Source organism: Myotis nattereri, assembly GCF_964212035.1.
Source record: "Myotis nattereri genome assembly, chromosome: 11".
NCBI classification, from domain to species: Eukaryota; Metazoa; Chordata; class Mammalia; order Chiroptera; family Vespertilionidae; genus Myotis; species Myotis nattereri.
This window is the reverse complement of record NC_138086.1, coordinates 24,428,992-24,444,577: the sequence shown is the minus strand read 5'-3', so window position 1 is coordinate 24,444,577 and position 15,586 is coordinate 24,428,992. Positions and strand designations below refer to the sequence as shown.

At 38.0% G+C, this 15,586-nt stretch overlaps 1 protein-coding gene across 2 annotated transcripts in view; it reads left to right on the top strand.

Annotated features, from left to right (window-relative positions):
- CHCHD3 (coiled-coil-helix-coiled-coil-helix domain containing 3) overlaps nt 1-15,586 on the top strand; it is a 256,325-nt gene that overhangs the window by 93,975 nt on the left and 146,764 nt on the right. For both annotated transcript variants that reach the window (XM_081101975.1, XM_081101974.1), the window contains exon 4: nt 2,986-3,103. In XM_081101975.1, the coding sequence (XP_080958101.1) occupies nt 2,986-3,103 (118 nt within the window). The remainder of the gene's footprint in view (nt 1-2,985; nt 3,104-15,586) is intronic.

Below are 15,586 nucleotides of genomic sequence, written 5' to 3'. Positions count from 1 at the left end.
GCAGAAAAAACATGTACTATTAAAATATACTTTTTAAAAATGTGATATACCAAATATGGTAGATATGAGAAAAGTCTAGTGTATAGAACTCATTGTATAACTAATTTTTATAGGCGTCTTCTATATGTATTTAAAGTGCCCTGTGAACACAGTGCGTGCCATATAGTATAGGTGACCCGTAAATGATAGTAATTTTTAGTATTTTCGTTTCTACTTCACTTGTAAAGTAGGTAATAATTTTTACTTTCAGGTGATATGCTTTTAAAATACTTTAGCAGCAGAGGATGATAACCTGATTCAGTAACCTCAGCATTCATATGTGGACCTCTCCTTTTATATATCTCCAGGATTTATTTGGGTAAAACTGCATTTTGGTAATTGAGGGCTGAGGCCCACAAACTTCAGTATGCATCAGAATCACTTGGCAGGCTTCCTACAAGACAGTTTTCTGGCCACCCCGAGTTTCTGATCCCAGGAGGTGTGGGGTGTATCTGAGGATTTGCCTGGCATTCTCCCAGGTATTGCTGGTTTGTGGATCGTAGTTTTAGAATTGCCATTCCAGGAGTGACATGACTTCTAATTATGGCTGTTCTCTTACAGTCATACATGCCCAGTGAGTTAATGTGTGGAGTCATGATGTTGCTGTTCTTATTGTGAAATTTATTTTGATATGATATAGAGAAATTTGGTTTGTATAAGTATAATTGCTCTTTATTGCTTAAGAAAAAATATTCTAGCAGTTGCTTTTGCATTAGACAGTTTCAAAGTGCTGGTTTTAATTTGTTTCTATTCATCTTTATTTAAGAACACAAAAGCAAGCAGGTTTAATTTTTAGGGGGAGGAACGCATTACAACTTTTGATTTTAGAAGCTCTTGACGATAATGAAAAGAAAACGGAACTTTTTATTGATGAAAAATTGAAAACAAGGATAGAGAAAACAAAGCTGTATGTGGTGAATTAGGAGATTTTTCTTCTTTTCAGAAAATCACTGCTTTCTCTGTATTTCTGACCCCATAGTGGGTATTATTGCTGCTACTTACATGGTGATTTTATCTGTTATAATTGATATCTGAGGAATATAGTGTATCAGGATGACGTAGCAATTTAAAAATAGCAACACAAACTGTTTTCTTTTGCTCTTTTCAAGAATTATTTATTTAATTACTTATTTGTTTATTTTTCTGGCCCTCACCCCACGATATGTTCACTGATTTTAGACAGAGGGGTGGGGGGAAAGGGGGTGGAGAGAGAGAGATAAAGAGAGAGAGAGGGAGGGAGAGAAACATTGACTGGCTGCTTTCCTTTCATCCCCCTGACTGGGGATCGAACCCACAACCCAGGCATGTGCCCTGACTGGGAATCAAACCATGACCTTTTGGTCCACAGGAGGATGCTCCAAACTACTGAGCCAAACCAATCAGGGCTCAATCATTTTTTAAAATTAAAATTTGATAGATTAGTACTGAGTTCCATTTGTTATTCATCATTTTCACTTATAAAGTAGGTTTCACTGAGAATTTCACTTATACCAATGTAACAATTTTACCTTTTCTTTTCACAGCATGGCTTAGACCTTTGGGGATATGATCGTATAGAGGGGTTATTCTCTCCAAGAAGAAAAGGCAATCAGAAAATCTTTGTCCATGAAATTAAACTGAAATGTATGCTCATTTATCTGAATACCTTTATGTGCCAGGCTCTATGGCGAAGATCGGTGCCAAAGTAATTTATCTTTTTCATGCACAATGAGGGGTTTTAGTGGATTGTAAGTTAATATGACCTAATTGTGATGAGGTTTCTGATAAACCTAATGCAATAAGATGCTTTATTGCCGAAACCGGTTTGGCTCAGTGGATAGAGCGTCGGCCTGCGGACTGAGAGGTCCCAGGTTCGATTCCGGTCAAGGGCATGTACCTGGGTTGCGGGCACATCCCCAGGGGGAGATGTGCAGGAGGCAGCTGATCGATGATTCTCTCTCATCGATGTTTCTAACTCTCTATCTCTCTCCCTTCCTCTCTGTAAAAAATCAATAAAATATATTTTAAAAAAAAGATGCTTTATTAATATAATCAGCATTGTGTGCAGGTTTTGGGAGGTACAGTTCTGCTGTTTTATTTTGCTAGACCGTAGTGTTACATTTGGTGTAGAGCTAAGGGACAAATTGGAGCAGTTCCAGAGGTGAGGAGCTCTGCTGTTGAAAGGTCTGGCTAGTTTTGCATATGAGGATTGTTGGAAAATGGGAGTAATTCACTGGGTGGGAAGACATTTTTTTAAAAAAATACATTTCTATTGATTTCAGAGAGGAAGGGAGAGGGAGAGATAGAAACATTAATGATGAGAGATAATCACTGATTGGCTACCTCCTGCATGCCCTCACTGGGATCAAGAACACAACCTGGGCCTGTGCCCTGACTGGGATTTGAACCATGACCTCCTGGTTCATAGGTAGATGCTCAACCACTGAGCCACGCCTGCTGGGCCGAAAAGACATCTTAATTGTGATTTGAGTCCCCTGCTGTAATATAAGATCCATGAGGACTTCGACATGTCCACCTTGTTCAGCACTGTGTTATCAGTGCCTCCTATAGTGTCTGCTATGTATTCAAAACACAGTTGATTTTTGTGGGGAAGAGATGGTCACCTTCAAATATTGGTCTTATAGATGCTTGTTAATTAGATTTATTACTTATATCTCAGAGAGCATATGGTGGCATCGGAATTTTTAGGCGGCCAGATTTCAGTTTTACATAAGAACTTTGTAAAACTAGCTTAGCAGTCACACTGGTAAACTCCATGTATTTTAATTCTGTTATTTTAAATGCTCAGGGAAGAGCTGCATGAGGATTTACTAGAAAATACAACTGCTTTTGATAAAGTGTTGTCAAAATGATTTCAGCTGTTTCTCTTTATTTAAGTACTTTATTAAAAATAATGTCAACTAATAAATGTTTTCTTTCTAATTTAGACCTTTCTTGTCTTTTCAGACTAAAGCAAAGCAAAGAACTGGACCGAGAGAGGGCTCTTGCCAATGAGCAGTTAACCAGAGCTATTCTCCGAGAGAGGATATCGAGTGAGCAGGACCGCACGAAGGCAAAGCACCTGGTGAGCAGGAAACAAATAGTGGAAATGTCTTGTCTACAGGAAACCTCTGATATTTGGGGAAAGCTACATCAGCTTTTAGAGTTGATAAAATTCATGTTCTCTTTGCTTCAATTTCCTTGTTTTTGCCTTTTACAAGTAGTTGGCAATTTGCTTGGATTAACCACGAAGGACTTAAAAAGACAGGTAACTTCAGAATTATTGAAATAAAAGTCAACACAGAGACATAGGTACATGCATGTTGCCTGAAGGGATAGTGTGTGTGTGTGTGTGTGTGTGTGTGTGTGTGTGTGTGTTTCATCCATCCATCCATCCGTCCGTCCCTCCTTCCTCCCTTTTGATTTTATTGTATTGGAAATCTCTGGGGTGAGCAGCCTTGCTTGTTTCTGTGCTTCTGATGACTGCCAGATGTAAGTCTGGGAACTCTCCAGCAAAGGTGAGGAAGGTTGGATCAGTCACTTTCTGGGCTTTAGAAAGGGGAAAACATAGTGCAAGGGCTTTGAGAAACCAAAAGAAATAATTAAAACACTTTTTTTTAATTTAAAGAAAAGATGATATAAACATGTCTAAAAATAATTAGTAATAGAAGAAAATTTAAAAGGCATTCATCAATTTGTCATTATCTTGCAACCATTCCTTTCATTGGGTGTGTTTCCCTCTAGACCAGGGGTGGGCAAACTTTTTGACTTGAGGGCCACAATGGGTTCTTAAACTGGACCGGAGGGCCAGAACAAAAGCATGGATGGAGTGTTTGTGTGAACTAATATAAATTCAAAGTAAACATCATTACATAAAAGGGTACGGTCTTTTTTTTTTAGTTTTATTCATTTCAAACGGGCCGGATCCAGCCCATGGGCCGTAGTTTGCCCACAGCTGCTCTAGACAGCTCAAAAAAATGTTTTTATTGATTTTAGAGAGGAAGGGAGAGGGAGAGAGTAAGAAACATTGATGAGAGAGAGAGAGAAAAACATCAGCTGGCTGCCTCCTGCATGCCCTCTACTGCAGATCAAGTGCAACTAGGGCATGTGCCCTGACCAGGAATCGAACCTGTGACCTCTCGGTGTCCTTACTTTAGCAGGCATTTGGGAATTGTTGAAAATTTTAAGAAAAGGGCAGTTTCTGTTCTCTTATTCTTTCTCTCAGTCCTTTCTTTGGGAGGCTAACCTTTGACTGCATACCAATACGTAGAAACAGTTAAAGGAAGTTAGCATGTAATGAATCCATTACTTCAGTGACTCATCCAGGATCCAGGCTGAATGGGTAGACGTGAAGCTGGAATGGAGGTGATGGATTAAGAAAGAAATGTCAAGGTACTGGCTGGTAGCCATCATGAGGGGCGCACATGTTGATTGGAACCGAGGCCAAGACATGCGGAAGGAGAGCCAGGGGGATGATTTCAGAATTAAAGGCAGTAAGTGTTGAGTAATTCGATCATTGGTTATATCTGCTATACTCCTGAGAGTCGTCTTCACTAATGTCACAGCCTCCCAATTTGAGGGCCAGGAATGGAGTGGAGAGGGTTAATAGTGATGATGCAGAAGGAAGGCTGGGATCGAGCTTTTAGTTTCTAGCAGGTAGAAGAATCTTTGGCTGGCATTTTTCTTTGTGCCCCCATTTTTTTCTCTTGTCTTTGAAGCACTCTTTTCTCTACTTTCTTTGTGCCTAAATTTGGACATATTGTCATGTTCTTTTAGTTCAGGGAGATAAGCAAGATTGGGATTTAAGAACACATTAAACATACACGCATATATTAAAGCATAAAAAGTGTTTTCACCAAAAAATGTGAAAATATAAGAATTTCTTATTTAACAGTAACTAAAATATTATGTAATGTATTGTAAACTTGGTTGGAATAGCTATCTTCAGCCCATTTTTCTCTTTGTAACTTGCAAATCTTGTGTATTACACACATGTATATTTTAGCATGTTAAACATAAGAAACTGGCCTTGTATGTTCTGTTTTGTTAGGTCTTGTCTTTGTGATTCTGGGGATGTAGAATACAGATGGCAAATTGCCATGCTCTCAACTCCTGCATTTCAGCATCTATTATAATATTAGCCAAATAAAGCCTCAAAGCCCTTAGGGCAGTGGTTCTCAACCTTCCTAATGCCGCGACCCTTTAATACAGTTCCTCATGTTGTGGTGACCCCCAATTTCATTGTTACAAATTGAACATAATTAAAGCATAGTGATTAATCACAAAAACAATATGTAATTATATATGTGTTTTCCGATGGTCTTAGGCGACCCCTGTGAAAGGGTCATTCGACCTCCAAAGGGGTCGCGACCCACAGGTTGAGAACTGCTGTTTTAGGGAATAAAAGTAGAATTTATACAATAGGATCATCACTGAGTCAGAGGATCCTGTCCTGGCTTGAGTGTTCTCAGACATCTGAGTGACAGTTCCTGGCCACAGCAAGGTGGCTGCCTAACAGTTTTACCAAATTATCCCCTTCATTGTTATTATTCATTATTATAGAAGGCATGCATATTCATGGGTAAAGATAAGAAAATAAATACAAAAAATATTAACCCACTTAAATTACCACTATCCAGAGATAGTTACTGTTAAGTTTCTGGTTTATTGTTTTTATATTTCTTTTCACATTCCACTAAGTCTCTATAAAACAGAGTATATGTATACATATGGGAATATGTATACACACAAACATAGGTGATAATAAACTTAGTCTTGTATAACTCATGTAATAACCTTCATTTAAAAAATTAGACTATATGATAAAGGTCTTTCTATACCACTAAGTGTTTATGTGTGTAGTCACTTTTAATGGTTGAATGTATCTAACTGGATTTTTCTTTGATTATTAAAATAATACAGGGATATTTTAGAAAACTTGGGAGATATAAAAATTACTGAGGACCCAGCTCATATGCATGAGGACAGCCATTATAAAAAAGACAGACAACAACAAGATTGGCAAAGATGTTGTGGCAATATAAAATGGCAGAGCCACTGTGGAAGACAGTATGGCAGTTTTTCAAAAAATTAAAAATAGAATTACCATATGTTTCAACAATCCCACTCATGGCTATTTATCCAAAAGAATTAAAAGAGTGACTCAAGGAGATATTTGTATGCCCATGTTCATGGCAGCATTATTCACAATAGCCACAAAGTAGAAGCAACCCAAGTGTATAGTAGATGAATGGATAAACAAAACCGTGGTCTATACAGACAATGGAATGTTATTCAGCCTTAAAAAAAAGGAAGGAAATTCTGACACATCATGCAACATGGGTGAACCTTGAGGTCATTGTGCTAAGTGAAATAAGCTAGAGACAGTAAGTGGAAGGGTGGTTGCCGGTGCTGGAGGGGAGGGAGGAGTGGAGAGCTTTTTAATGGGTATGGCATTTCAGTTTTGCAAGATAAAGAGAATTCTGGAGATGGGTTGCACAACAATGAGAATGAACTTTATATTCTTGAACTGTATATTTCAAAATGGTTAAGACGGTAAATCTTGTTATGTGTATTTTACCACAATTAAAAGTTAGAAAAGAATTATTAAAGATGTAAGCAATATTACACATATTTTTCTATTCAAAATGGTTTAGGTGGACAATTTAATTCTAACATGTATTACTCCATTTCTTATTAACTAGATTATTTTTAATCGCTGGGTACCATCCAGGTTTCCAGATTCTGTATCGCACCATCTTGTAAAATGAGTGGTGTGGAACTTCAGGCCTGCTATTGTCCCTTACTTTTGTGATCCTGAGCTGGGGAGGTGGGCATCCTCAGAACCATGATCCATGTAAGCGTCACCCTGGGAACGTTAGCATTGCTCTGCTGCGAGTGCTGGGCTCCCATTGCTGCATTCTCAACCCTTAATATGTGGGGCCCTGAGTGAGGGCCAAACATTGATGTGTTCTTCTTTATTTAGAACCCAAATGTTGCAGCCTGTAAGAAAGTAAAGGTTAGATTTCACACATTTGAAGGAATTGGAAAGCTGTCTTTCTGGAGAACTAGGGAAAAACACACACAAAACTGATGTGGTGTTGGTACTGTGAAATAAAACGAACTCCTCCCTCCTCCCTCATCTTCCTCCTCCCTCCTCCCTCATCTTCCTCCTCCCACCAGCAGTTGACACTTGGATTGCTGTCTTTTTAGATGTGAATCCAGGCTTTTCCTCCCACAGTTGTAGATGCTGGCTTTCTTAAAGCTCTTTGAAGGGCAAAGTCATGGTGGCCCTGTCGTTGAAGTTTCAAAATAGGATCAGATTGAAATTTTCCCCTTTGGAAGAATTGCTTTAGCTGGAGAAGCCGGCAAGTCCTGCTCTAGATTCAAGAAGGGTACCCCAGCCACCCATTCTACCTCTCGGTGACGTACCAGTTTTCAATCAGCTGATTTCACCCCAAAGCTTCTGGGGAGGCAGTTCACTGATAATTTATGCACACAAAATGTTAATTAAAATCCACATTAAAGCTGTGCTTCTTAGGAGCAGGAAAGCACCTGCTCCTAAGAGTGAAGACTAAACAAGAGGAAACCTGTAAAGTTAACGCAACGTGACATTTTGTGTGATGTTTAAGATCTCGTACAGATCAATCTAATATTTGCTGTGTCGTCAGATTTTTTTTTTTTTAATAACAGAGCAGGAAGCTGTATTTTTTGACTTTTCAAATATATTTGATTTCTTCTTAAAATGTCAATTAAAATTTGATTGACTTCTTTTTCTCTCATTAGGCTGTTTTAACATTAGTCGTTCCTTATCACTGCAGAATTACGTTGTATTGTCTTTTTAAATTTAAACTTGAAAAGAAGCCCCACTTTACTTAAGGGGATAGCTACTGAAATATTCTGGAGTTTATCCAAACATACATGTGAAATAATTTTCTTCCTCTTTGGACAGATGCTTTATTGAGTGCTTACTGTATGCTAGATACTGAAGATATAGAAATGAAGACAAAAATCCTGTCCTTAAGGAATTCACAGTAAAATGTGGGAGATAGACTTAAAATAATGTTAAAAAGTGTTAAGTCTGTTATAGCGCCATGCTACTTACATTTTTGTGAGAATTCTCACTTTAGTGAAAGCAGGGACTTTTTTTTTTTTTTTAACTCATTGCTGTTTTTCATTTATTCACATTCAGACTTATTTCACACATTCAAGTGCCTAGTATGTGCCATTGCCTAGCAAAGAGTCAACAGTCAGTTAATACTTGCTGATGAAGTAAACAAAGACTTGAATCTACTTAAGCCTGTAAGTGGGAGGAGAGGAAAAGGGGAGGAAGCTTTCCTAGGCAAGTGGTGCTGAGCTGAGGCCTGCAGTGAGTGTAGGCATGCACTTCGCGGGGAGGACAGGGGATGATCCAGCCTGTGACATTGCAGGCAGAAGCATGGGGACAGTGGCACACTACAAGGGATGGCCGAGTGGGAAGGGCAGTGCCAGGAGTGTTGAGGGATGAGGCAGAAGAAGTTGGTTAAGGTCCTGAGTTTCATAGAGCATAAGGTTTGAAGGGGACAAATGAAATAGTTAGATGGGCATTTTGATAGCTCATTCTAGCAACATGTGAAGGATGGACTAGAGGAAGAAATGAATGGAAACTGAGAAAGCACTAGTCAGATCATTAGGTATTTTGGCCCCTTTCAACATTCCCCTCCATCACAAATTTGTTAAACACCTACTGTGTGCTAGGCACTGTTCGTTGCTAGAGATGCACAGGTGAATTCAACCTGGTTGCTTTTCCTCACAGTCTCCAGTCAAGTGTAGGGTTGTGGGGAAAAGCATTCTTACCTTCAGTTTTGTTTTTCTATTTATGCTACAATTTTGAATTTGTAAAAACCTCATAGTATTTAGGAAAAAAAGCCTTACAAAATTAGGGCAGGTGAGTGCATAAATCTAGTTTTTGCAAATTTAAGCAACTGTTTCACCAAAATGTCACTTTTTCTTTCCCAGTTTCCTTTTTGTCTGCAATGTACCAGTGAAGCAATCAATAATTGATTAATTTTGTGCTGTGTCCTTTTCAGTGTTTTGTTTGTGCTTCAAACTGTGACAGTTGAAATTTCATGGTAAAAGAGAAAAATGTTCTGAATTTGGGATATGGAGGGAAATGACTAAGTCAGAGGAAGTAGATAATAATACCACTGCTGCCCAGGTGTAAGCGAGGCCCTGCCCAAGGGCAGAGGATACGATTGGGGCTGTAATGTTGCTGTGATCAAGAAGGTCCATGCTCAGAAGTTCTGTGTAAAACAACAGCGAGTGATCATTTGGGGCTTTTAGTATCGATAATTATCCGGGTGAATGAGTGACAATGTAGCAGCGCTTATCCTGGGTTCTTTTATTGGGAACTTAACGAGAGTTAAATTTTATTTTAAGTTTTGCTATTTTTGGGGGTGCAAGTTAGTACTTTGATTTGAACTTCTATTAACGCGATCCCTCTGTTTATATATGCTTTGTGCTGGTTTTCTTGCTATATAGACCCTAAGCCCCAATTGTTTTGACATGCATTGAGTATTAATTTGCTTTCAGTTCCAAAGATGAAGTTGGTGATTCTGAGTTGTGCTTTTGAAGACTATTTAAATATAGAGTTTCTACTTTATGCTTGGGGATCTGAGCCATTTAGATATATCTTCCTCAGTGTTATTGGTGAGAATGGGCCTGGGTCCATCTGCAAGTCCCTTTCCTTGTAACTCTTTCTCAGTTACTCTCTTATTGGGAAATTTAAAGGGATGGGGGAGCAGAGCGGTAGCATCCTGTGCCTTCCGTGTGTTTGGATCCATTACGGTTTCCAGCACAGAGCATCCGCGTGCCATCTTCTCTCTTTATGTCCTTTGTTATTATGTGTGGTCCTTACCTCCTGTGTATGTTAAAGCAGCGTTACTACTGCCAGCTGGAAGGCATACTGCCCTGTGAAGAGACTGTTAATCAAAGATTGCTGGTCATGGAGTGCCAGGGCAGGTTCAGGTTTGTTTGCTTGCTGCTGCCGTAGAAAAGGAGAAACATGTTTTCTCTCAGTTTGCCAGCCCAGCCTTTGTTAAGGGCCCAGAGAAAGAATAGGACTGTTATTACAGATTGCAGGATTGCTTGCATACTGACAACTGAACCAGATGAATATATCTTTCTCAAATATACACAAACCACGCTCCCTCTCCAGCTCTGCAGAACTACCTGGGCCCTTAGCCCTAGCCAGCAGCCTCGGAGAGGCGTGGTGGCATGCTGGCGGGCACCGAGGGGCTGGAGGGAAGATTAACTCCCACTGTCCAGTGACCACAATGTAGAGGCGACTGCCAGTTGCTTGTATTGCTTTTTTCCAAGGGACTGTCTCAGCTTGTATGACTCACCTTGTTGACAAAGTGAGTAGAGAAGAAAATAGCACAGCTGAGTATAATGCTGTTGATGGTCTTGCCAACAATAAGTTGTATTTAAAGACAGCTATGAGGAGCAGCTCTGCTTAGAATGTGCTGTCATATTCTCATTCTAAATGTACTTGAAAAAATGCACCACGTTTCTTGCAAACTGATTGGCTCAAGGCAACTTTCGTTGAGCAGTGTCCTGTGTGGCGGCCCTGCCATAAATAGCATATTGACATCCCATCACTTGGGTCATTACGGGTGTCACGGTGAGGTACGGAGAGCGCTGAGTAAAAATCCATGGGCAACGAAGGTGCGGAAAGCTAGTTATAATTCCACCTCTTTGTAATGGCCTGGCATTTTGTTAACTTATTTGCTTCACTGCCTGGTCCTAAATGAACTGTCATTAGGGCTTTGGAATTTTATTGAACTGACACCAGAATCTCTTTTCCTACTGAAGAGGCTAAGAAATATGGCCCTGAGTGTTGGCTTTAACCTGTAACAAATTAAAAGTTTTACATAACCATAGTGAATTTCATCAATCCTTACAAACCCCAAATACGAGTTTTGCACAGTATGTTTTGAATGAGACTGTAAGGCACATGTTCCTGTGTGTTCAACATCGATCTGTCCACTTTGTCTTCAGTGGCCAGTCTCACACTGTCACTTCTGACACAGCCTTGAGAATTCCTCTCAGCCTGTTGTGCATGGGCCTGTGGCTCAGTGGCTTCAGTAATAGCAGGAATGGTGAATATGGGACTTACCTACCACGTGCAGTGAGATTTGCTCCCTTTTTGTTTATTGGTCATTAAATTCTTCGTAATGTTAAACATTCTCCAACAGCTCTGTATTTATTTCCTTTAATATCCCTGTTTTTATTGCTAAGATATGATTCCTAAATGGCACTGAGTTATGCTCTTTTTGTGTTTCTTGATATTTGGAGCTGAGCCTTGCTTTGGGGGTGTGAGGGTTTATTTTCATGTACCCTGGGTTATTCCTTTAACGTAAAGACGTTCACCATTTTGTCCCATTGTGCCTCTCTCCACTCTTTTCTTTACTAACTATATTTTAGGGATGACTTCTCCTGCAAATTACGAGGGGCAGAATTACTAAATGAAGTAAGGCCTCCATTCTCTTGAGAGCAGGAATCTGTTTACAAACCTGCAGTATTTATTACATACCTCATTTAGCTCATTCATCATTTTAATAGAAAAATGAGTCATTTTAGATGATTCTGAAATAATTCCGAGGTGAGCTACATAGCCCCAGGCAGAATATGATTTACTCAGACAGCACCAAGTTGTTTTCAAAACAATATAATGGAATGATCAGCACTAATAATTTATGATCACTTGTGGCAAACTTTATCGGATGTCTTTATTGTCACAGAAATTTGTTGATGAGATTAAATGTTTAGAGGAATTTTTGAGCTAACTTCTCTCTGTTCTTCCATCTTTTGTGACAAATATTACAAAGTTCCATACTTAGCTGTATGTCTAAATACTCTGCCTGCTTAAAACACTGACTGTAAATTTAATTCCACATTCCTGTTTAATATTCTCTTGATAAGAAAGAACACCAGTCAGTGTCACAGGCCAGTTTTATTGGAGATTATAAACCTACTCATATACATTTTCTGCTTTGACATTAAACATTAATCCTTTCGCAGTTTCCTTAGCCTCTGATTCTCAGAAACAGACAGAGCTCACCACCTGGAACCATAGTTTTGAACCCAAAAGGAATTAACGAAGTGTTTCCAGGTGTTGTAAGCTCATGAGCTTTATTAATAACCAGCATCACAACAAAAAATCGATATTTGTTTTTAGTACTGTTTATGTGAGAGCTTTTCAGTCCATTGTCTTATGTGGTATTAATGAATGCTTGCGATGGGTAGAACATCTAACATTCCTGTTAATGGATGATAAAACATGCTCAAAGAGACTGGGAGCCTGAAGGTTGCCCATGGAGAGAGCTACCAATCAGAGTCCCCTGCCTAGGTGATCTAATTGGGGTACAATTTAGCAAATTTAGTTATTGTTGTGTTTTTAACCTGTAGTGCATTGGAGCCATGTGTTAGCAAGGATGTGAGGGGCCTTTTAGGGACAAAGCTGATATTACTACAGACATTAAAAAGGCAATAAAAATGTATTCATATGATAAGCACACACGTGTGAAGTAAAAGCATCAAAGCACGATGGGCCTGCTCAGCACAGAGGCAGACAGCCCTGGCCACTCTAGTAGCCTTGTGTGTCATGCTTAGTAAAATAAAATATTCACAATCCTATCACTGCCAGGGATTAAGAATAATCTGTACAAGAACAAGGAATTGAGTAATACATGTTAGAATTAAATTTCCCACCTAAATCATTTTGAGTAGAAAAAGTTTTGGCACTTCAAGTTATAAATTCAGTATTCCCCAAAACATTTTCACCTGTGAATCTCTGCATTGCAGAGGATACTGGCTAAATGAGGTGTTATTACCTATGCTTATAAAGCCATTTCCAGTGTACTTATTAAAAAAAGTTTACTGTGATCTGTTTTTAGGGGGAGGTTGTTGATATAGATACAAAAGGACTTGATTTGTAGTAATTACCTTTTCCTTAAGAGGACACCAATTTATAAAGGCAGAAACTTCCCTTTTTTATGTGCATTGTAAACTTTTTTCAGGGGAAGTAAAAGATACTTTGACTATTTTTCTGCTTTGGATAATAAAGATGCGTTAATATGTAGGCTGCTTGTTGAGAATAGAGATAGGCTTGTTACAATAGGTTAGTTTAAAGATTATTTTATGTAATATATTTTAGCATTGACCACTTTACTCATGCAGTGAATTCAACCAATTTTATGTTTTATGTTTTTATTGAATTTTAAGAGAAACTGAAAGTGAAGATATTCCACAGGTTTTTTTTGTAGTCAACTTCTGAATTGAAGTTTAAAAACTATGTCATTGACCATTTTGGAGATTGGTTAAGTTAAAAAAAATGAAACAAATTTGGAACATAATTATATAACTATACATGTATCTTTTTTTTTATACATGTATCTTAACTTCAGAAGTAATTGTTATTGACATCAGGTTAATTAATGTAATGGAAAGTTAGTTTATTTAAAAAATTGTAGCTTTTCCCTCACAGATCTGTAGAATGATAGGAAAGAACTGGTAACTATTTTTTCTTTGAGTCTACTATTGTAAAATTAAGAGGTGAGTATAAACATTGCTAGATTATGTATACTTTATTGCCTGTGGTAAAGACATTTTTTTAAATGTGATAAGAAATAGGATTTTGAAATTTATTTCTTAAATTGTTTACTTTTAATTAATTTTTAGCTTACAGAAAAATTGTAAGAGCAAAGAACTTGACTCATTTATCTATTTCCTTAAAAAATTGATTTTAGTGGGCGGGAAGGAGGGAGGGAGGAATAGAGGTGAGGAGAAGAGAGAGGAGAGAGAGAAAGAGAGAAAGAAGAGGGGAAGGGAAGAGAGGGGAGAGGGGAAAGGAGGGGAGGGGAGGGTAAAAGAAACATCCATGTAAGAGAGAAACATAGATCGGTTGCCTCCAGGATGCCCTGACCAGAGCAAACCCACCACCATTTGGTGCATGGGATGATGCTCCAACCAACAGAGCCATACTGGCCAGGGCAGATTTATCTTTTTTGAAACATTTACTACCCTTGCTTTGTCATTCTCTCTCTTTTTACACACATAGACACATTTTGTGAACTACTTATACATGGTTTGCAGACATCATGCCAAATTGTCCCTATGCCTTAAAAATTAGTGTATTTCTTATATAACCAGTATAGTTTTCTAAATCAAGAAATTTGCATTGATGCAATATTTTAATTTTTAATCCAGATTCCAGTATTGTTCTTTACATTATTTTTCTCCCTGCTAAAACAGGATACATTCTGGGATCATATATTGCATTTATTTGTCATGTCTTAAAACATTTTAAACAAGATTTGCAAACTATAGTATCAAGATGAATGCCATGCTAACTTCAGTTTATAAATTCTTGCTATCTTGGTAGAGTTTTAGAAAGAGGAAAGTAGGATGGATTAAAGAAAGGGAATGAAGGCCTTACCATACTTAGATTAATATTTTATATTGTGGGGGAGGAAACAATTTTTTTTGGATATTTTCTTTCATGAACCCAAACTAAAAGCACTTAAATGCTTTCATCAGCATCTATATAGATCTTGTGTATTTTATTTATTTATTTATTTTTAAATATATTTTATTGATTTTTTTACAGAGAGGAAGGGGGAGGGATAGAGAGTTAGAAACATTGATGAGAGAGAAACATCGATCAGCTGCCTCCTGCACATCCCCTACTGGGGATGTGCCCGCAACCAAGGTACATGCCCTTGACTGGAATCGAACCTGGGACTCTTCAGTCCACAGGCTGACGCTCTATCCACTGGGCCAAACTGGTCAGGGCAGATCTTGTGTATTTTAAACATAGCAGACACTCAAGTTTTATCATTAAAAACTGTCAAAGAGTAAACTCTTTTCTTATTTTTATACAGAGTTTTTGGAAAAATAATTTAATCTGAAAAGGCCTTTTCTCTGGCACCTTCTGTAATCTCCCCCCCCCCCCCCCGCACCCTCCCCTCCCCATTCTGCTCCCTGTAATTTTAGGCAAATTGCTTTTTATTTTCTTATATTTTTGTTTCTATTTGTTTACAATGAGTACAAGGTCATGAATGTACTTTCCTTTCAAGTCTGTTACCTTGATGAAGAAATATATAAATACAGGAGTTCTTAGAATGCAAAGTTCTATGTAGTTATAAATTGATTTTTCATGAAGTAATTTTACTTTATGAATAGGTTACCAATTCCAAGAGTCACATCTATTTTAATGTTCTTTAGTTATTTAAAAAAAAGTCCACTTAAGAATAGAAAAATATTTAAGGTTGAAAGCCTCTATTTTCTTGGATAAATTGAATTTTGTTATTGAAAACCTTTTCTGATTAGTAGAAGTAGTTTAATTGTAGGCACAGTATTTAATCTTAGATACAGCTAGCAATCACTATATTGAAAGGGTCAAAATAAGAGGGTGGGGTCTTTCTGCTAATATGTGTTTGTTGGCGTAGAATGAAAATTCGACCTTTGATAGCAAATAAACTTAAATTGATATCATTTATATATATATACATATATATATGTATATATA